The sequence below is a fragment of the Schistocerca americana genome, chromosome 5 (assembly GCF_021461395.2).
Source record: "Schistocerca americana isolate TAMUIC-IGC-003095 chromosome 5, iqSchAmer2.1, whole genome shotgun sequence".
Taxonomy (NCBI): Eukaryota; Metazoa; Arthropoda; class Insecta; order Orthoptera; family Acrididae; genus Schistocerca; species Schistocerca americana.
In genome coordinates, this window is record NC_060123.1 from 302001134 (window position 1) to 302024170 (window position 23037).

Here is a 23037-nt window from a genome sequence, read left to right on the forward strand (position 1 = left end):
GCACCCAGGTTCGTCGTTGAGTACACCATTGCAGGCGCTCCTGTCTGTGACGCAGCGTCAAGGGTAACCGCAGCCATGGTCTCCGAGCTGATAGTCCATGCTGCTACAAACGTTGTCGAACTGTTCGTGCAGATGGTTGTTGTCTTGCAAACGTCCCCATCTGTTGACTCAAGGATCGAGACGTGGCTGCACGATCCCTTACAGCCATGCGGATAAGATGCCTTTCATCTCGACTGCTAGTGATACGAGGCCGTTGTGATCCAGCACGGCGTTCCGTATTGCCCTCCTGAACCCACCGATTCAATATTCTGCTAACAGTCATTGGATCTCGACCGACGCGAGCAGCACTGTCGCGATACGATAAACCGCAATCGCGATAGGCTACAATCCGACTTTTATCAAAGTCGGAAACGTGATGGTACGCATTTCTCCTCCTTACACGATTAATCACAACAACGTTTCACCAAGCAACGCCGGTTAACTGCTGTTTGTGTATGAGAAATCGGTGGGGAACGTTCCTCATGTCAGCACGTTGTAGGTGTCGCCACCAGCCCCAACCTTGTGTGAATGCTCTGAAAAGCTAATCATTTGAATATCACCGCATCTTCTTCCTGTCGGTTAAATTTCTCGTCTGTAGCACGTCATCTTCGTGGTGTAGCAATTTTAAGGGCCAGTAGTGTACTTTCAGCTCCTTCGCCGTTCCCCGGTCTTCAAGGATGAAATTTGTCTTTAAAAAGAAAAAAAACCTGTTTTATTAATGCACACGAACAGTCGAACGTAATGACTAAAAAGATTTCGAAGGTAAAACATCAAACAGATTGGGACAAGCAATAGTCCTTAATGTAGATCCAGTTTTTTTCGTGACATTTCACATCACTCATACTTTTCACTTACAAATAAATGATAAGTCATCGTTCCAACCAATGAATATTGTTGCTTATTGTGTAGGGTAAAATATGTCCCCTGAAGAGATTTCCAGGACTTGAGATCCAAACTGACGTGTCAGACAATGGAATGAGCGATACAAATGGCCAGTCTCCTAGACTCCAGAAGTGGATCTGATCCAGGACCGAAGGTTCGCGACATTGGCGTAGACGCCCGGGAAGTTCCCCAGACCGCAGCCGATGCCAAAGGAGACGATGCCCACCTGGGTGGAGCCGGACACCAGAGGACCGCCGCTGTCTCCCTGGCAGGCGTCCTTGCCGCCTCCGCTCACTCCTGCACAGATCATGCGGCTGGTGATGCCGCCGAGCGAGCGGTCGCACGCGTCGCGGTCTACGATCTGGACGGTGACAGCCCGCAGTATAGAGGCGCCGTTGTCCCCAGATGACGTCGCGCCCCAACCGCTCACTGTCGCGGAGGTGCCGGCAGGGGGCTCCGACGAGGCTAGGGCCACGGCTTGTACGTTGGGCCCGAAGCTGAAGGCGTTGGACACTTGCAAGACGGCGATGTCGTAGTCGTCGTTGTCGCCGTAACTCTCGTGCATGTGACAGTTGGCAATACTGTGCACGGTGCCGCCGCTACCCCTGACGGAAGAGCCGGCCCGCAGTTGCATGCTGTTTATCGAGGCGCCTTTCACGCAGTGGGCTGCCGAGAGGGCCCAGTTGCTGCTGATGATGGAGGCGCCGCACCAGTAGCTGCTTCTGGAGAGGAAAGAGAAGTCATAGTATTACACAGCTTATAAAAAACTTCGTGAACTGTTTTTATTGTTTCAGTAAAATCCTTCTGAATGTGTGACAGCGTGCTAGTGAAAACGGAAGTGTATCTTTTGGCAGGACCAAGTACAGATCGTACAGTGGTTGCACACTACAAAGACCGTTCAAAATCACTCAGACAGTCCCACCCCGCAAAGGACAGCCTTGGATGCGGCCAATGCGAAGACAAATCCGGAGGAAGCTAGACTTGTGACAACTCTAAACCAGCAAGTAATCTTCTTCCTGAAACGGCAGACTATTTAGTTCCATGTTCTTCATTCATTGACAAGGTTTTGTGAGCTGAAACTATTACGCAATGAAAACCAATCTACTGTAATCTTGTATGATATAGAAAACACATCTTATTAGAAGCCAAAAACATGCACATTACGTCACGAATCAGTATTTCCGGCCAACATTTAAGTCTATATGATATGCAGTGATATGAGAGACAGGAGGACGAGTCACAGAATAAGATAACATCACTTTTAATTTTAGGGTAAACGACGAAGGATGGACGTGACATTTAATGAACAATTTTGTTTGTAGTTATGTTTCCGACAGCACATTATCTGAGAAAATTTTTTTTACACGTAACGGAAAGAGCATGGGCGCACCATATCTGCAAGACGGGTCGACGAGTTTAGCATGTCTACCTGCTGTGTGTGGCTGCTTCGACGTAGCGGCTTGGAGATATGTTGCGCCCGCGTAAAAACGCGCTCACAATAACAACAGTGATGTCATAGAAGCAAAAACAGAAGAAGTTCTACAACCCGTCAATCTGGCTTATGTTCTTGGTCCTTTTATTTGCCAAAATATATGCTCGTTGCACAATATACGTATATGCAAACGTTTATTATACGATTGTAATATACACTCCTGGAAATGGAAAAAAGAACACATTGACACCGGTGTGTCAGACCCACCATACTTGCTCCGGACACTGCGAGAGGGCTGTACAAGCAATGATCACACGCACGGCACAGCGGACACACCAGGAACCGCGGTGTTGGCCGTCGAATGGCGCTAGCTGCGCAGCATTTGTGCACCGCCGCCGTCAGTGTCAGCCAGTTTGCCGTGGCATACGGAGCTCCATCGCAGTCTTTAACACTGGTAGCATGCCGCGACAGCGTGGACGTGAACCGTATGTGCAGTTGACGGACTTTGAGCGAGGGCGTATAGTGGGCATGCGGGAGGCCGGGTGGACGTACCGCCGAATTGCTCAACACAGTACATCGATGTTGTCGCCAGTGGTCGTGCGGAAGGTGCACGTGCCCGTCGACCTGGGACCGGACCGCAGGGACGCACGGATGCACGCCAAGACCGTAGGATCCTACGCAGTGCCGTAGGGGACCGCACCGCCACTTCCCAGCAAATTAGGGACACTGTTGCTCCTGGGGTATCGGCGAGGACCATTCGCAACCGTCTCCATGAAGCTGGGCTACGGTCCCGCACACCGTTAGGCCGTCTTCCGCTCACGCCCCAACATCGTGCAGCCCGCCTCCAGTGGTGTCGCGACAGGCGTGAATGGAGGGACGAATGGAGACGTGTCGTCTTCAGCGATGAGAGTCGCTTCTGCCTTGGTGCCAATGATGGTCGTATGCGTGTTTGGCGCCGTGCAGGTGAGCGCCACAATCAGGACTGCATACGACCGAGGCACACAGGGCCAACACCCGGCATCATGGTGTGGGGAGCGATCTCCTACACTGGCCGTACACCACTGGTGATCGTCGAGGGGACACTGAATAGTGCACGGTACATCCAAACCGTCATCGAACCCATCGTTCTACCATTCCTAGACCGGCAAGGGAACTTGCTGTTCCAACAGGACAATGCACGTCCGCATGTATCCCGTGCCACCCAACGTGCTCTAGAAGGTGTAAGTCAACTACCCTGGCCAGCAAGATCTCCGGATCTGTCCCCCATTGAGCATGTTTGGGACTGGATGAAGCGTCGTCTCACGCGGTCTGCACGTCCAGCACGAACGCTGGTCCAACTGAGGCGCCAGATGGAAATGGCATGGCAAGCCGTTCCACAGGACTACATCCAGCATCTCTACGATCGTCTCCATGGGAGAATAGCAGCCTGCATTGCTGCGAAAGGTGGATATACACTGTACTAGTGCCGACATTGTGCATGCTCTGTTGCCTGTGTCTATGTGCCTGTGGTTCTGTCAGTGTGATCATGTGATGTATCTGACCCCAGGAATGTGTCAATAAAGTTTCCCCTTCCTGGGACAATGAATTCACGGTGTTCTTATTTCAATTTCCAGGAGTGTATATATAGGGTGGTCCATTGATAGTGACCGGGCCAAATATCTCACGAAATAAGCATCAAACGAAAAAACTAGAAACAACGAAACTCGTCTAGCTTGAAGGGGGAAACTAGATGTGTAGTACGTAAAGAAATATGAATGTTTTAGTTGGACTACTTTTTTCTCTTTGTGGTAGATGGCGCTGTAATAGTCACAAACGTGTAAGTACGTGGTATCACGCAACATCCGCCAGTGCGGACGGTATTTGCTTCGTGATACATTACCCGTGTTAAAATGGGCCGTTTACCAATTGCGGAAAAGGTCGATATCGTGTTGACGTATGGCTATTGTGATCAAAATGCCCAACGGGCGTGTGCTACGTATGCTGCTCGGTATCTTGGACAACATCATCCAAGTGTTCGGACCGTTCGACGGGTAGTTACGTTATTTAAGGAAACAGGAAGTGTTCAGCCACGTGTGAAACGTCAACCACGACCTGCAACAAATGATGATGCCCAAGTAGGTGTTTTAGCTGCTGTCGCGGCTAATCCGCACATCAGTAGCAGACAAATTGCATGAGAATCGGGAGTCTCAGTAACGTCGGTGTTGAGAATGCTACATCAACATCGATTGCACCAGTACCATATTTCTATGCACCAGGAATTGCATTGGGGCGGCTTTGAAAGTCGTGTACAACCTTCCACTGGGCACAAGAGAAATTACGGGACGATGACAGATTTCATGCACGCGTTCTATTTAGCGACGACGCGTCGTTCACCAACAGCGATAACGTAAACCGGCATAATATGCACTACTGGGCAACGGAAAATCCACGATGGCTGCGACAAGTGGAACACCAGCGGCCTTGGTGGGTTAGTGTATGGTGCAGCATTATGAAAGGAAGGATAATTGGCCCCCATTTTATCGATGGCAATCTAAACGGTGCAATGTGTATTATGTTCTACCAATATTACTACAAGATGTTTCACTGCATGAGAGAATGGCGATGTACTTCCAGCATGATGGATGTCCGACACATAGCTCGCGTGCGGTTGAAGCGGTATTGAATAGCATATTTCATGACAGGTGGATTGGTCGTCGAACCCCGCACGTTCACCGAATCTGATGTCCCCGGATTTCTTTCTGTGTGGAATGTTGAAGGATATTTACTATCGTGATCCACCGACAACGCCTCACAACATGCGTCAGTGCATTGTCAATGCACGTGCGAACATTACGAAAGTCGAACTACTCGCTGTTGAGAAGAATGTCGTTACACGTATTGCCAAATGCATTGAGGTTGACGGACATCATTTTGAGCATTTATTGCATTAATGTGGTATTTACAGGTAATCACGCTGTAACAGCATGCATTCTCAGAAATGATAAGGTCACAAAGGTACATGTATCACATTGGAACGACCGAAATAAAATATTGAAACGTACCTACGCTCTGTATTTTAATTTAAAAAACCTACCTGTTACCAACTGTTCGTGTGAAATTGTGAGCCATATGTTTGTGACCATTACAGCGCCATCTATCACAAAGCGAAAAAAGTGGTCCAATTAAAACATTCATATTTCTTTGCGTACTAGACGAATATGTAATAAAAATTGGGGGATCGTATTTAAAAAACGCAGTTGATATCCGTTTGATCTATGCCAGCGCCCTCTAGCGGGCTAAGCATAGCGCCATCTGGTTTCCCTCTTCAAGCTAGACGAGTTCCGTTCTTTGTAGTTTTTTCGTTTGACGCTTATTTCGTGAGATATTTGGCCCGGTCACGATCAGTGGACCAACATATATATATATATATATATATATATATATATATATATATATATATATATATAATCATGACAGCGCACTGCATAAAATGACTTAAATAGGAACGTGTTTAAAGAAGAAACATTGTTCGCCAATACGTAAAAGCAAGAAGGATTCCAGCCTTCTTTCAGCCTCTAGCACTAAAGACACTGCAAAAGAGAAGAAGTCCGCTAGCAGGAGCATAAGCACGGTAACCCGGATTTTACTAGGTGGTCCGATTAGTAGTTAGTTTCATGAAATAGGCACCCACGGAGAATATAATACAAGGAGACGGAGTAAACACAAAAATTTATTAAACGCTCCGTTTTGGCGCCCTAGTGAAGGACGCGAATATATTGCTGCTAGAGACAAGTAGTAAGAAGATTTTCAAGAAACTGATCGAAAAGAAATTACAACAATAGGCTGTTGTCCTTGAAACCGAATGTCACAGCCGTCAATAATTCGCAGTCCCTAAGCTTACACACTAATTAACCTAAGTTATCGTAAGGACAAACACACACACACACTCATGCCAGAGGGAGGACTCGAACCTCCGCCGGGGCCAGCCGCACAGTCCATGACTGCAATGCCCTGGATCGCTCGGCTAATCCCGCGCGACAATTCGCAAAACAATGGCTCTGAGCACTATGGGACTCAACTGCTGAGGTCATTAGTCCCCTAGAACTTAGAACTGGTTAAACCTAACTAACCTAAGGACATCACAAACATCCATGCCCGAGGCAGGATTCGAACCTGCGACCGTAGCGGTCTTGCGGTTCCAGACTGCAGCGCCTTTAACCACACGGCCACTTCGGCCGGCGCGACAATTCGCAGTGTAACTGCTATTAGAAAAGCTCTGCTCGTTAATAAAGAGAAGAAATTATGTGGAGTCGAAAATTAAGTTATTTTTTACTACAACGCAGAGTCAACGATGGCTGCTGGTACGATCTCCGACTGTTATAACAGTTTCGCTACGACGCAGCGGTAGCGGCCTACTACACCTCCTCACTACAACCCACCGTCGTTCGAGCTTCGGCGACGCTTTCGAGTCATCCAGTGAGACATAAACAGCAACTCTCACACCAGCAGTTCACCACAAGGTTATACTCTCCTACACTACTCGGTTGAGCCGTATATGTGATAGACGATTTGTTTTTCTATTATGTTGACTGTAGGTTTTTGAGTAACTCAACATGGAGCATTTCAACGACGAGTGGCTCTTCTTTTTTTTAATTGATAGTATAAGTTCGTGATTTGGCGTTGCAAGAAGACTTATTAGAATTTATTGTACACATGCCATTACCCGTACCAAGAAGGGCAATTTAAAAGAAATATTTAAAAACTATAGTGCAAAAACTATAGTGATGAATTAAAAAATTAATTAATAAGCGACGTGAAATCCTCTAGTGAAGAATTTAAAAAATGAATCAAGTAATTAGATAGATAACAATAATTCGAAGTTTTCGGTATTGTAGATAGTTACTACTGCTTTAAAAAGGGAGTTAGGTACAGATGTGAGCAGTCAGTGTAATCTAGTACGAAATGAAGCGAATGAGCAGTTTAAAAATGTGAACAAGATGCTGAAGCAATTAAAATAACTAACTGAGCCGGAATTTAACAATATTAATGAGCAAGTATCAGTACGGATCGTATTAGAGCTGACAAGGGATTCGAATGTAATGCTTCGTCCACAACCTATTTTTAATAGTTTGAGGGAACAAATAAATGACCTAGTCGAGCAGAATGTACGAGAGAGAACTGACGTACCTGTAAGCCCTTCAGGAGATTTGCTTAAAAATGAAGGGGAATTTCAAAACCTCCAGACATAACCGAAGGAAACAAAAGAAGAAACAAGCAAAAGGTAGGTTAAATATAATAAAGAATTTTCAGGATACTTAGAAGAGAAACCTCACCTGGGAAGTAGGGCGAATTTATCAAAGGGTTTCTTAAATTTAACCCAGGCGGTGACGTATATCCGAGCTATTTTTTAAGTGTTCTCTAGATCTTTATTGATGAGGTGGAAAGATCTAAGAAAATAGATTTTACACTTAGTTAACTGATTGGTGGTGTGGCGGAATAGGTAACCACTCATTCAAAAGTGTTTGGATCTTGGGACGAAATTCAGGAAAAATTCAAAAGAAATATTAGTCACCTGGTACAAAGGATAAATTGACACTAAAATTATTTGATCCTAAATACTACAACACTAGCTGGTGTAGTTACAAGAAATACGTTGGGTGGCACGTAACTAAATGTAAAGATTTAGATAACTCATTGGAGAAAACAAATATCGTAAAGTCCTCGTTAGGAGACTATTTACTTCATCTACATCTTACACTGCAAAACGCAGTGAACTTGGTGGCAGAGGGTAGATGCCACTATTAAAGTTACTAGGGCTTTTTCCCCTTCCATTAACGCATGGAGCTGGCGAAAAATTCTATTTAAATACCACTAAGCCTGCTGTAATTAATCTAATCTTATCCTCACCGTTAATACGGGAGCGGTATGTAGGAGGTTGTAGTATATTGCTAGTCATCATTTAAAACCGGTTCTTGAAACTTTTTTAGTAGACATTCGTAGGACAGTTTCCATCTGCATTCAAAAGTCTACCAGTTCATTTCTTTCTTTCAACATCTCAGTCACGCGCTCCCACGGGTCAGACAAACCTGTGACCTTTTGTGTCGCCCTTCTCTATCCTCTGCAGTCCTACTTGGAGCGGATACCACACACTTAACCGAGCGCGGTGGCGAAATGGTTAGCACAATGGACTCGCATTCAGGAGGAAGACGGTTCAAACCCGCGTCCGGCCATCCTGATTTCGATTTTCCGTGATTTCCCTAAATCGCTTTAGGCGAATGCCGGGATGGTTCCTTTCAAAGGGCACGACCGACTTCCTTCCCTAATCCGATGGGATTGATGACCTCGCTGTTTGGTTCCCTCACCAAAATCAACCAACCAACCACACACTTCAGCAATATTCTAGGATGGTTCGCACGAGTGACTTGTAAGCAATTTCTTTTGTAGATTGATTGCATCCCTAGTATTTTACCAATAAACCGAAGTTTGCTACCTTCTTTACCCACGAACGAAATTACGTGATAGTTTCATATCATGTTCCTACTAAGTGTATGACTTAACCGATTCCACCTGTTATTTACTGATATTATGTTCATATGGCACTACGTTTTTTTTTTTTCATTTTATGAAGTGCATAGTTTTCAATTTCTGAACTTTCAAAGCAAGTTGCCAATCTTTCCACAAGTTTGAAAGCTCAACTAGGTCTAAACAAATTTTAGTGCAGCTTCATTCAGACTGTACTTCATTGTAGATATCTGTATCACCTGTGACAAATCTGAGATTACTAGTAATATTGTCTGCAAGGTCACTGACGTCATTAATGCACAACATGAACTCTGACCCATGTTAGTTTTAAGAGGGGCATTCAATAAGTAATGCAACACATTTTTTTCTGAAAGCAGGTTGTTTTTATTCAGGACTCCAGTACACTACATCATTCCACTCTCTTTTGGCTACAAAACGCTATTTTTCAACATAATCACTGTTCAGTGAGATAGCATTACGCCTCCTTACTGGGAGGGCTTGTACATTCGCATGGTACCACGCTATTACTCGACATCAGACGCAGCGTCTTGCTGCATCAGCAACCTCCCATCAACCATGTACTGCTTCGCACAGAGTGCGTTCTTCATTGACCAAACAGATGGAAGTCCAAAGGATGAGGCTGAGGGTGCGGCTTTGTACGTTTTATTCGGAGGAGAGATGGTGTTCGGTATTTCCCTAGTTTTCTATCGGTATATCGATGTTTATTATCTTCTTTACCCATGACTGAGAGTATGCGATGTCCCTAGTAAGTGTGGATTGCCGTTTGATTCCGGTTCGGTGCGATGAACCCATGTTTCATCGCCTTTGACAATGTCTGACAATCTCTCAATGGGCAAGCAATTCCCCACACAGGGTCCTTGGTTGCTCTTTACGGTTTTCTCTTAGGTTGCGAGGACCAGGAGGTACTCATTTTGAATACCCTCACTGGTGGACGACTGTGTTAACACTACAGAGACGTCCAATTGAGCAGAAAGGTGTTTGATTGTGATTTGTCGATCATCTCAAATGAGAGGGTCTGTACGTTCCAACATTGCAGGAGTCACAGCTGTGTGAGGCCGGCCGGCATGCAGGAGGAGATGAGACGGCTTTTGCGCGACTTGTTGCGATGAAAGACTCCTCGCCAAACGACTCAACGCGCTTTTGTTTCCTGCCAGGTCTACGCAGACATTGAATATCTGCTAGTCTATGGTTTTCCGCCAAAAGAAACTCTCTGTTTAGAACGCTCCTGCGTCACAGACGACATTTTGAAGGCTACGAGTAGCACCGCCTCGTATCGGAACTTGGAACTGTAAGGCATGAAGCGGTCATGCTCCACGATGGCCCACTGCTAGTTCCGCATTTTCTCAACCGAAACTGGCAAAAAATAAAATAAAATAAAAAAACACACACATCACTTTTTGAACGCCCACCGTACATGTTTATGAATTCTTGCAGTGCAGCAGAATGAGAGGTACATTGTGATTATATTACAATTTCTTTTTTGTTTTTTAACATCTACTGCAGTAGACAACAATGCTTTCTTGTTTTACTTCTGTTGTAGGTTATGAAGTTGGGTGCTGCATTCCCGAAACCAGTACTTTTGTACGAAAACATTGCAATCAAGGCAGTTAAATAAAAAGATATGTAAAGCATATGATCGTTTTTCAGATGGCCATTTTACGTCCAATTATTCTCAAGTACTAAAGAGTTGTTACTATATAGTAAGTACTGCCTTTCCTAAAATGTGTAAAGTATCACTAACGGCATTTTTCCAGAGAGATTTCAATATATCATTGTTAAATCCCTCTATGAGAAAGATGACAAGAGAGATGTCAACAGCTACCTACCCGTTTCAGTACTAACAGCATTTTCTCAAAATTTTTAGAAGATAATGTACTACAGAATAACTATCTACCTGCGTCGCAATAATGTCCTTAGTAAGTCGCAGTTTGGGTTTTAGAAGATTTCTTCAATTGATAATCCCTTTTACACTTCCACGTACCAAGTTTGGCAAGCATTAAATAACAAAATAGCACCAACTGCTGTTTCCTGTGACCTATCTAAGGGATTTTACAGTGCAAGTCAGAATATCCTCTTAGGAAAACTGAGATATTTTGGAACTGATGGTACAGCCAACCAATGGATAACGTCATATCTAACCAAACGAACACAATTCGACATATATAAGCAGGGAAGATTCTTCTGACTGCGAAGGAATCACTTAAAATGTTCGACAAGGCTCAGTCTTAGGCCCTCTATTATTTCTCATACATATAAATAATTTTGCGTCTAATATACAATAAACAGAATCAATTCTTTTTGCAAATGTGACTAGCTTTGTAGTCAGGCTGGACATTGGTACAGTAACAGGAGAAAAGATAAACCACGTTATTAAAGAAATTATTGTGTAGTTTTCTCCAAATATTCTCACTTTAAACATAAAAAATACAATGTATTCAATTTACGCACAGAAAGGTATTACACTAATGACAAATGTAACATATGGTGCGGAAATAATAAATACATAGGATGGTAACTTCAAAATTTTTAGGTATCCACATGTACTTTCATATGGAATTATGTACTGGGGAAACTCATCTGTAACAAGAAAGTTTAAAGTTTTCATTGCTGAAACAAAGTGTTGTGGACATCTGCTTAAGGAATTTGGCATTCTGACTGCTGCTTCACAGTATATTTATTCCCTCGTGTAGTTCAAAAGGACCAATGATGCACACAGTTACAATAACAAAAGAAAAACTAAATCCGTTTTTCCATATTAAGGTTGCCTTTAGCATAAGGCAACCAATGATAAGAAAGTTAAATCTGAAAACAAACTCTAAAATTTTATCCTTGACGGCACCTTTTGTCCTCAAGAAGAACTTCTTTTTATGTAAGATAAATGTAGAAAACAGTTGTAAATGTTCAGTAATAGCCACATTTACATATTGATGTGTAATACCAACGTAAAGTTACTCCTTCCTCTTCATTATGATTAATCTCAAAAGTTATCCAAGGAACGTAAGTCTATGTAAGGCACTAGGGGACGCTCGGATCGTATTGGACACGTGAGCTACTTCGAAATTATAGTATTATCTGAAGGATGTATTTAAATATTCTTCAGACTAACCTGTACTACGATATACTACTTAACAGAATTTTAAAACTCTAATGTCATAAGAACACAAATTCGTTTTTTCCACCTTTTCGTATCGATGATTTAATTTTTTGGAGGATTGCATCGGACGTAAAACTGTAATCGTTTTCGCTGAAAACAGTTATAATTGGATCTTAAGTGGATTTTAACATGAACTCGCCCATCAGCTCACCTTAGTCTGTCAAAGAAGCTATCAACGTGTTTCTTTCTGAAACCTGCTGCTCGCTACAATCTCACAGATTCATCTTTCCTCAACCTTATGTCTTCATGTGTCTTCATGCCTTTTCGAAAAACTATAGCAAAAGTCTTTACCCACTTTATTTTTGCCTTATTCAACTGACGATTTACATTGAGCTACTCTGTATAGTTGTACACTACATTTAATAACTCCTTTTTACTCAAAGGCGTAAGTTAACTAACTAAAAATTTCAACGTGATTGTACAATATGGTTTCCTGTTCATTTATTTATTTTATTTATTTACGTGTCAAGTTCCGTAGTACCAAATTGAGGAGCAAATCTCCAAGGTCATGGAACGTGTCAGTACATGAACTTAAAACGTAAAAGTAATAAAAGATAAAAATAAATGTTCATGAACCTGAAAGACAATCAGTCCATAAGTTTAAGCAAATGCTATCAGCATTACAATGAGAATCAGTTTAATTTTTCAAGGAACTCCTAGACAGAATAGAAGGAGGGACCCATGAGGAAACTCTTCAGTTTGGATTAGAAAGCGCGTGGATTACTGCTAAGATTTTTGAATTCGAGTGGCAGCTTATTGAAAATGGATGCAGCAGTATACTGCACACCTTTTTGCACAAGAGTTAAGGAAGTCCGATCCAAATAGAGGTTTGATTTCTGCCGAGTATTAACCGAGTGAAAGCTGCTTATTGTTGTAAATAAACTAATATTGGTAACAAGAAACGACAATAAGGAATATACATATTGAGAGGCCAATGTCAAAATACCCAGACTCGTGAACAGAGGTCAGCAAGAGGTTCGTGAACTCTCACCACTTATTCCCCAAACCGCCCGTTTCTGAGCCAAAAATATCCTTCTAGAATGGGAAGAGTTACCCCAAAACATAATACCATACGACATAAGTGAATGAAAATAAGGAAAGTACACTAATTTACGTGTCGAAGTATCACTCACTTTCGATGCCGTTCGAATAGTGAAAATGGCAGTATTAAGTCTTTGAACAAGATCCTCCCCGCTGTTTAGCGCCCGTAAATCTCAAACACACACACACACACACAACAAGATCCTGAACGTGGGCTTCCCACGACAGATTACTATCTATCTGAACACCTAGGAATTTTAACTGTTCAGTTTCACTAATCACATGACCATTCTGTGAGATTAAAACGTCAGGTTTTGTTGAATTGTGTGTTAGAAACTGTAAAAACTGAGTCTTACTGGGATTTAACGTTAGTTTATTTTCTACAAGCCATGAACTGAGGTCATGTACTGCACTACTTGAAACCGAGTCAATGTTGCACACAACATCCTTTACTACCAAGCTAGTGCCATCAGCAAACAGAAATATTTTAGAGTTACCCATAATAATAGACGGCATATCATTTATATAAATAAGGAACAGGAGCGGCCCCAACACTGATCCCTGGGGCACCCCCTACTTGACAGTACCCCACTCAGATCCCACATCACAGCTGTTATCAACATTGTGTATAATGACCTTTTGCTGCCTGTTGCTAAAGTAAGAGGTGAACCAATTGTGAGCTACTCTACTCCCTTTATTGAAGATGAAATGGGAGATATGATACTGTGTGAAGAGTTTGACAGAGCACTGAAAGACCTGAGTCGAAACAAGGCCCCCGGAGTAGACAACATTCCATTAGAACTACTGACAGCCTTGTGACAGCCAGTCCTGACAAAACTCTACCATCTGGTGAGCAAGATGTATGAAACAGTAGAAATACCCTCAGACTTCAAGAAGAATATAATAATTCCAATCCGAAAGAAAGCACGTGTTGACAGATGTGAAAATTACCGAACTTTCAGTTTAATAAGTCACAGCTGCAAAATACTAACGCGATTTCTTTACAGACGAATGGAAAAACTAGTAGAAGCCGACCTCGGGGAAGATCAGTTTGGATTCCGTAGAAATGTTGGAACACGTGAGGCAATACTGACCCTACGACTTATCTTAGAAGCTAGATTAAGGAAGGGCAAACCTACGTTTCTAGCATTTGTAAACTTAGAGAAAGCTTTTGACAATGTTGACTGGAATAATCTCTTTCAAATTCTGAAGGTGGCAGGGGTAAAATACAGGGAGCGAAAGGCTATTTACAATTTGTACAGAAACCAGATGGCAGTTATAAGAGTCGAAGGACATGAAAGGGAAGCAGTGGTTGGGAAGGGAGTGAGACAGGGTTGTAGTCTCTCCCCAATGTTATTCAATCTGTATATTGAGCAAGCAATGAAGGTAACAAAAGCAAAATTCGGAGTAGGTATTAAAATCCATGGAGAAGAAATAAAAACTTTGAGGTTCGCCGATGACATTGTAATTCTGTCAGAGACAGAAAAGGACTTGGAAGAGCAGTTGAACGGAATGGATAGTGTCTTGAAAGGAGGATATGAGATGAACATCAACAAAAGCAAAACGAGGATGATGGAATGTAGTCGAATTAAATCAGGTGATGCTGAGGGAATTATATTAGGAAATGAGACACTTAAAGTAGTAAAGGAGTTTAGCTATTTGGGGAGCAAAATAACTGATGATGGTCGAAGTAGGGAGGATATAAAATGTAGACTGGCAATGGCAAGGAAAGCGTTTCTGAAGAAGAGAAATTTGTTAACATCGAGTATAGATTTAACTGTCAGGAAATCATTTTTTGAAAGTATTTGTATGGAGTGTAGCCATGTATGGAAGTGAAACATGTACGATAAATAGTTTGGACAAGAAGAGAATAGAAGCTTTTGAAATGTGGTGCTACAGAAGAATGATGAAGATTAGATGGGTAGATCACATAACTAATGAGGAAGTATTGAATAGGATTGGGGAGAAGAGAAGTTTGTGGCACAACTTGACTAGAAGAAGGGATCGGTTGGTAGGACATGTTCTGAGGCATCAAGGGATCATCAATTTAGTATTGGAGGGCAGCGTGGAGGGTACAAATCGTAGAGGGAGACCAAGAGATGAATACACTAAGCGGATTCAGAAGGATGTAGGTTGCAGTAGGTACTGGGAAACGAAGAAGCTTGCACGGGATAGAGTAGCATGGAGAGCTGCATCAAACCAGTCTCAGGACTGAAGACCACAACAACAAGAACTCCTTATTCCGTAATGGTCCAACTGCTGGAGCAATATTGTGAGATCAACACAGTCAAATGCCTTTGTTAAATCAAAAAATATGCCAAGCGTTCGAAACTTTTTGTTTAGCCCATCCAGTACCTCACAGAGAAAAGAGAATGTAGCATTTTCAGTTGTCAAACGACTTCTAAAGCCGAACTGTACGTTTGATAGCAAATCGTATGATATAAAATGATCAATTAACCTTAAATACACAGCCTTTCCGATAACTTTTGCAAACACTGATGGCACCGAAATAGGTCTAAAATTATCTACATTATCCCTTTCTCCCTTTTTATAAAGCGGCTTTACTACTGAGTACTTTAATTTCTCAGGAAACTGACCATTCCTAAAGGAAAAATTACAAATATGGCTAAATACAGGGCTAACATGTGCAGAACAGTACTTTAATATTCTACTAGACACTCCATCATAACAATGAGAGTCCTTAGTCTTCAGTGATTTAATTATTGACTCAATCTCCCTTTTGTCTGTATCACAGAGGAGTATTTCAGACGTCAGTCTCGGAAAGGCATTTGCTAAGAAATTTATATGATTTCCTGTAGAAACCTAATTTTTATTTAATTCACCAGCAATGCTCAGAAAATGGTTGTTAAATACTGTGCATATATCTGATTTATCAGTACCAGAAATATTATTACTGCGAACTGACTTTATATCATCAAACTTGTGCTGCTGACCAGACACTTCCTTCACAACTGACCATATGGCTTTAATTTTATCCTGTGAATTAGCTATTCTATTTGCATACCACATACTTTTTGCCTTGCTAATAACATTTTTAAGCACCTTACAATACTATTTGTAATGGGCTACCGTAGCTTGATTGTGACTACTAACATTTTGATATAATTCCCGCTTTGTTCGACATGATATCCTTATCCCACTAGTCAGCCAACTGGGCTGTCCATTACTGCTAGTACCCCGTTTAGAATGTTCTAATGGAAAGCAACTCTCAAAGAGCATGAGAAATGTGTTATGGAAAGCATTGTATTTATCATCTATATTATCGGCACTATAAACATCTTGCCACTCTTGTTCCTTGACAAGTTTTGAAAAACTCTCTATTGCCGTTGGATTAACTTTCCTACGTAGTTTGTAATTAAATACGACGTTGGTTTGAGTACAAAAACCTTTTAATGTTAAAATTTGTGCGTCATGGTCTGAAAGGCCATTGACCCTTTTACTAACAGAATGCCCATCTAGTAATGAAGAATGAACAAAAATATTGTCTATGACTGTGCTACTGTTCCCCTGCACCCTAAGTGGAAAAAACACAGTTTGCATCAGATCATGTGAATTTAGGAGATCTACCAACATAGTTTTTCTTGCACAATGATGTACAAAATTAATATTGAAGTCACCACATATAACTACTTTCTGGTACTTCCTATAAAGTGAATCAAGAACCCTCTCTAGCTTAAGCAAAAATGCTCTGAAGTCGGTGTTAGGGGACCTATAAACAACAGTAATTAGAAGTTTAGTTTCACTAAATTCAACTAATGCTGCACAACTTTCAAATATCTGTTCAGTTCAGTGTCGTGATACGTCTATGTACAAATGAAATACCGTTTTTTACGTACAGAGCCACTCCCCCAGCCAGCAAGGAACTCCTTGAGAAACAGCCTGCTAATCTGTAGCCTGGTAAAGGAAGCCTCTGAATTATCAAATTATTTAAGTGGGGCTCTGATATACCAATAATTTCAGAGTTAACATCTATTAGCAGTTCACTAACTTTATCTCTAATACCTCTTATATTTTGATGAAATATGCTAATTCCTTCTCTACTTAGAAACATTACATCCTCTGGAGGCGAGCCCTTAGTTAGAGGCACTTCCTTTAAGCAGGTATACCTATCAGCTGACTTCAGTCTAAAAAAGAATAACTTATTATTTCCTATTTTATGGGCACCTCTTTGTTTTCCCGTAAAGTTTTAAGACTATCACCTAATGTGAATGTTTCTCACTCGGTTGATTGAAAGTTATTTCAAAAACTCTAGTATCTTCTTCCCCTATGTTATTTTTACTCCATTTAAATCGGGACTTTTGCTTGTTACAGAACATCGTTTCTACGCTGTCTGGAACCGTAAATAGCATTCTCCGATACGTCTCAAACAAACCGCCGTGATAGTTTAATATGGGGTAGGCATCGTCACAGCCAACACTATAGAGAATAAAATACCACTTACCCCCAAATATTCAATAAAAATCCAATATTACCTACTTTATAGCAAAACGTAGCACTTCAAATTTAAGTTCGTGCACCGAAATACTAACTCGAATTAGATAACTGGCCACCACTTTGAATGCACAGATGTTTCCATTCAAAATCCCTTGAGCGATCTTGTTCTGCCGTACTGCACAACAGTGGAGCTACTATTGCTTTCGCTAGTGTCAGAGTTCCGAATCAACTTTTCTTCCGATATAATGCGCTTTCCGATGTAACCTGACCTTCCCCTACGTGATAAAACTAATAAAGTTTCGGCTGCTATTGCAAGGTAGTTTTCATCTGGGTGACTACTGTGGCTTGTAGTTTTTTTTCTTTACATTAATTATTTGGTAATGGCTGGCTGTTACGGCATAATGCATTTTATTTGGTGACAGTATCAATGGATTGTGTGGTGGTATAATGCTATTGATGGCAAATGTAGTGTGAATTTTTGATTCGTTGCTGTTGGTGAAAGGGGCGGAAGCTACAGTCGTGATATAGTACCACTTACGCAGTAGCTGGTGACTCCTGAGGCCTGTGAGTGCTTTCTGTTGTCTGCTGTATAGTGTTTCTCTTCAAATTTTGCAGAAATAGCATGTAAACATTTTGTCACCAAATAAAATCACATATTTGTTCAAAACTATCAGAACACTTATTAGTGGACATTGGTATGGGATTTGTATACTCTTCGTCTTTGTGACGGTTTGACTCTGCTACGGACTCTTATCAATGAGATGTCTGAACATCTGTGCCAAAATGGCAGCCTACTAGCCCTCAAGAGCCGAAATCATAGATGGTGGTGATGTTGATGCTAAGGTCAGAACCAATGTCGACTTTCTAGCTCATCCCATAGGTCTTCCATTGGTTCAGGTCTGTACTCTAGCGAGGCCAGTCTACAGGAATATTACTGTCCAGAAACCATTGCCCCTCAGATGCGGCTTTATGGCAGAGTGTGTTGTCATGGTGGTACAAATAATCATCGTTTCCCACCTGTTCCTCTAATGTACGCAGTACGTAACGCTGTGAAATGTGTTCATATCATTCCGCATTTAGCGTTTTCTTAGTTGGAATGAGGGGACCACAACCTAACCGCGAAAAACACCCACTACCGTAATACCACTTCCGCCGTACTTCACTGTTAGTGCTACATATGATGGGAGGAAACGTTTGCCAGGTATTTGCCAAACCAAAACCCTTCCACCGGATTTCCACAGGGTGTACAGTGATTCATCACTCCAAATCACTCGTTTCCAGTCGTACTCTGTTCAACGGCGTCACTTTTCACTTACCTCTGACTACGGAAATGTATGGCTTTTCAGATACTCCTCGACCATCGCACCCTACTTTTTTTTTAAATCCTTATACACAGGTGTTGTACTAATTGGAATGCTGGTAGCATTTTGGAACTCAAGAGTGATTGCTTCTGGGGATTTTATGTGAATTTTAACAACCACCCTCTGCAATAGTCGACGGCCACTGTCAGTCGATACAGGAGGTCTGCCTGGTGTTGATTTAGCTCTGGTTGTTCCTTCGTGTTTCCACCTCACGATGACGTCACCAAAGTCGACAGTCCGCAACACGTGGTCGTGCGGTAGCGTTCTCGCTTCCCGCGCCCGGGTTCCCTGGATCGATTCCCGGCGGGGTCAGGGATTTTCTCTGCCTCGTGATGACTGGGTGTTGTGTGATGTCCTTAGGTTAATTAGGTTTAACTAGTTCTAAGTTCTAGGGGACTGATGACCATAGATGTCAAGTCCCATAGTGCTCAGAGCCATTTGAACCATTTTTGAACCAAAGTCCACATGGGCAGCGTCGAAAGGGTTGAAACGTCCCTGATGGATTTGTTACTCAGGTGATATCCACGAGTAGTTCACTTTCGAAGTCGCCGAGATATCCTGACTGACCCATTCTGCTGTTGCTGTTTATCTACTGACATCACAATGAACCCCGCCTCCTATTATATTGACGGCTCCGCCTCTCGTGACATCTGGTGGTCAATTCTACATTACATCAATTCTTTTTGAATGAACTCTAGCTGCGAAATCCTACTCTCTTATTGTCTTACTGTCTTAACTGCCAGTTTTTCGTGATATTAGACTAGAAAAGTAGTTCCAAGCAGTGGTTACCGGTCCACAGTCATTGAAAGCGTTCTTTGGTCGAAGAAAATAAAACATGCAAAGGCTCTGTAGTCTGATTTAAATAAGCTGACCTTCAAGGCCCGAAGCTGTAAAACTGGTGCGTCAAGTAGGGAAGAGTGTTATACCATGGAACTTTTTTCAGATTCTCCCCTGTCGCCAGCCCTGTAATAGAAGTTTAATGTTGTTGTTATTGTTGTTGTTGTGGTCTTCAGTCCAGAGACTGGTTTTATGCAGCTCACCATGCTACTCTATCCTGTGCAAACTTCTTCATCTCCCAGTACCTACTGCAGCCTACATCCTTCTCAATCTGCTTAGTGTATTCATCTCTTGGTTTCCCTCTACGATTTTTACCCTCCACGCTGCCCTCCAATACTAAATTGGTGATCCCTTGATGCCTCAGAACATGTCCTACCAACCGATCCCTTCTTCTAGTCAAGATGTGCCACAAACTCCTCTTCTCCCCAATTCGATTCAATATCTCCTCATTAGTTATGTGATCTACCCATCTAATATTTAGTATTCTTCTGTAGCACCACATTTCGAAAGCTTCTATTCTCTTCTTGTCTAAACTATTTATCGTCTACGTTTCACTTCCATACACGGCTACACTCCATACAAATACTTTCAGAAACGACTTCCTGACACTTAAATCTAAACTCGATGTTAACAAATTTCTCTTCTTCAGAAACACTTTCCTTGCCATTGCCAGCATACATTTTATATCCTCTCTACTTCGACCATCATCAGTTATTTTGCTCCCCAAATATCAAAACTCATTTACTACTTTAAGCGTTTCATTTCCTAATCTAATTCCCGCAGAATCACCTGATTTAATTCGACTACATTCCATTATCCTCGTTTTGCTTTTGTTGATGTTCATCTTCTGTCTTCCTTTCAAGACACTGTCCATTCCATTCAGCTGCTCTTCCAGGTCCTTTGCTGTCTCTGACAGAATTACAATGTCATCGGCGAACCTCAAAACTTTTATTTCTTCTCCATGGATTTTAATTCCTACTCCGAATTTTTCTTTTGTTTCCTTTACTGCTTGCTCAATATACAGATTGAATAACATCGGGGATAGGGTACAACCCTGTCTCATTTTCTTCCCAACCACTGCTTCCCTTTCATCCCCCTCGACTCTTATAACTGTTTAATAAGTACTCTTATTCCATTCGTAAATGAAATCGTTCTCTTCTTGTGCGCTGTACACATTTTTTTAATTACAAACATTGCAAAACTTTCTCCGCGAAAGTAAGGTTTTTCCAAATATGAAAAATGATCCAGGGTACAACATGGAGGAGCAAATGTTCTATGGAATTTAAGTGTTGCATCGACATTTTCGCGTCACTTAATGCTTGAGTGCTGGCAGACACTATGAACTGGGCTGGCAACACAGTGAAACGCTACACCATTAGCGGCGGGAGCAGGGTAGCCCGCTGCTGTCAAATGCCAACTACTTTAAGTCGCACCATAACACACCCCTCACTAATTCTTCGAATTCTGGCTGAGAAACAGTGTTCTCTGTGGTTCGTCGACATATTGTCAACCTGAGTAGGTAGCATAGAGGGAAAGAAATTATTCAGTGACCTACCACACCAAAGAGATGACATGAAAAAATATGTTGAACGACTACGACGTAGAACTTTCAGTGAATAAAAGTAGAGCGATAATGTCACTTTGTACGAGTGCAACTAGTACTACATGGAAGACAAATGCACACTTACATACACGAATGAAGGAAAATAATATATTCTGAAAATAGCAAGAATCGTACTCCACTTTGGCGCAGTGTTATTGAGAGATTAATCAAAATTATTCCTTAGATGCTGCATTAAGGAAAGAGAGAACAGATACTTTCAAGGCTTGAAATTAACGAAACTGAAAAGTATCAGTCGTTTTAGAAAAAATTGCCATCGAATCACCAAATACATTTTGCTCTCACCACAATCGTACACTGTCTTAATCCCATCTCTTACCAATCCTGCATTGTTCAGTTATACACTGAAGAGCAAAAAAACTGGTACCTGCCTAATATCGTGTAGAGCCCGGAGAGCACGTGCAAGAGCCGCAATACGACGTAGCATGGACTCGACTAATGTCTGAAGTAGTGCTGGAGGGAATTGACACCATAAATCCTGTAGAGCTGTCCATAAATCAGTAAGAGTACGAGTGAGTGGAGATCTCTTCTCAACAGCAAGTTGCAAGGCATTCCAGATATTCTCAATGATGTTCATGTCTGGGGAGTTTGGTGGCCAGCAGAAAAATTTAAACTCAGAAGAGTGTTCCTCAAGCGATTCTGTAGCAAGTTTGGACATATGGAGTGTCGCATTATCCTTCTGGAATTGTCCACGTCCGTCGGAATGCAGAAAGGACATGAATGGATGCAGGTGATCAGACAGGCTGCTTACGTAAGTCTCACCTGTCAGAGTCGTATCTATACGTATCAGGGGTCCCATATCACTCCATCTGCACACGGCCCACACCATTACAGAGCCTCCACCAGCTTGAACTGTCCTCTGCTAACATGCAGGGTCCATGGATTCACGAGGTTGTCTCCATACCCGTACATGTCCATACGCTCGATAGAATTTAAAACGAGACTCGTCCGACCAGGCAACATGCTTCCAGTCATCAACAGTCAATGTCGGTGTTGGCAGGCCCAGGCGAGGCGTAAAGCTTTCTGTCGTGCAGTCATCAAGGGTACACGAGTGGGCCTTCGGATTCAAGCCCATAACGATGTTGTTTCGTTGAATGGTTCGCATTTGTTGAGGGTCCAGCATTGAAATCTGCAGCAATTTCCGGAAGGGTTGCACTTCTGTCTCTACAGTCATCGTTGGTCCCTTTCTTGCAGGATCTTTGTCGGAAGCAGTGATGTCGGAGATTTGATGTTTTACCGGATTCCTGATATCCATGGTACACTCGGTGAAATGGTCGTACGGGAAAATCCCTTCTTCATCGTTATCTCGGAGATTCTGTGTCCCATCGATCGTGCGCCATCTATAACACTAAGTTAAAACTCACTTAAACCTTGCAAATCTGCCACTGTAGCGACATTAACCGATCTAACAATTGCCTGAGACTTGTTGTCAGCAGGCCGGAGTGGCCGTGCGGTTCTAGGCGCTACAGTCTGGAACCGCGTGACCGCTACGGTCGCAGGTTCGAATCCTTCCTCGGGCATGGCTGTGTGTGATGTCCTTAGGTTAGTTAGGTTTAAGTAGTTCTAAGTTCTAGGGGACTGATGACCTTAGAAGTTAAGTCCCATAGTGCTCAGAGCCATCTAAACCATTTGAACGTGTTGTCTTATACAGGCGTATCCGATCGCAGCGCCGTATTCTGCCTGTTAACATATC

General features: G+C 42.4%; 1 protein-coding gene across 1 annotated transcript in view; it reads right to left on the reverse strand.

Annotated features, from left to right (window-relative positions):
* Positions 1 to 779: 779 nt before the first annotated feature.
* LOC124616329 (trypsin alpha-like) overlaps positions 780 to 23037 on the reverse strand; it is a 28034-nt gene continuing 5776 nt past the window's right edge. The window contains exon 2 of the mRNA XM_047144635.1: positions 780 to 1643. Within this exon, the coding sequence (XP_047000591.1) occupies positions 1040 to 1643 (604 nt within the window). The 3' untranslated portion in view covers positions 780 to 1039. The remainder of the gene's footprint in view (positions 1644 to 23037) is intronic.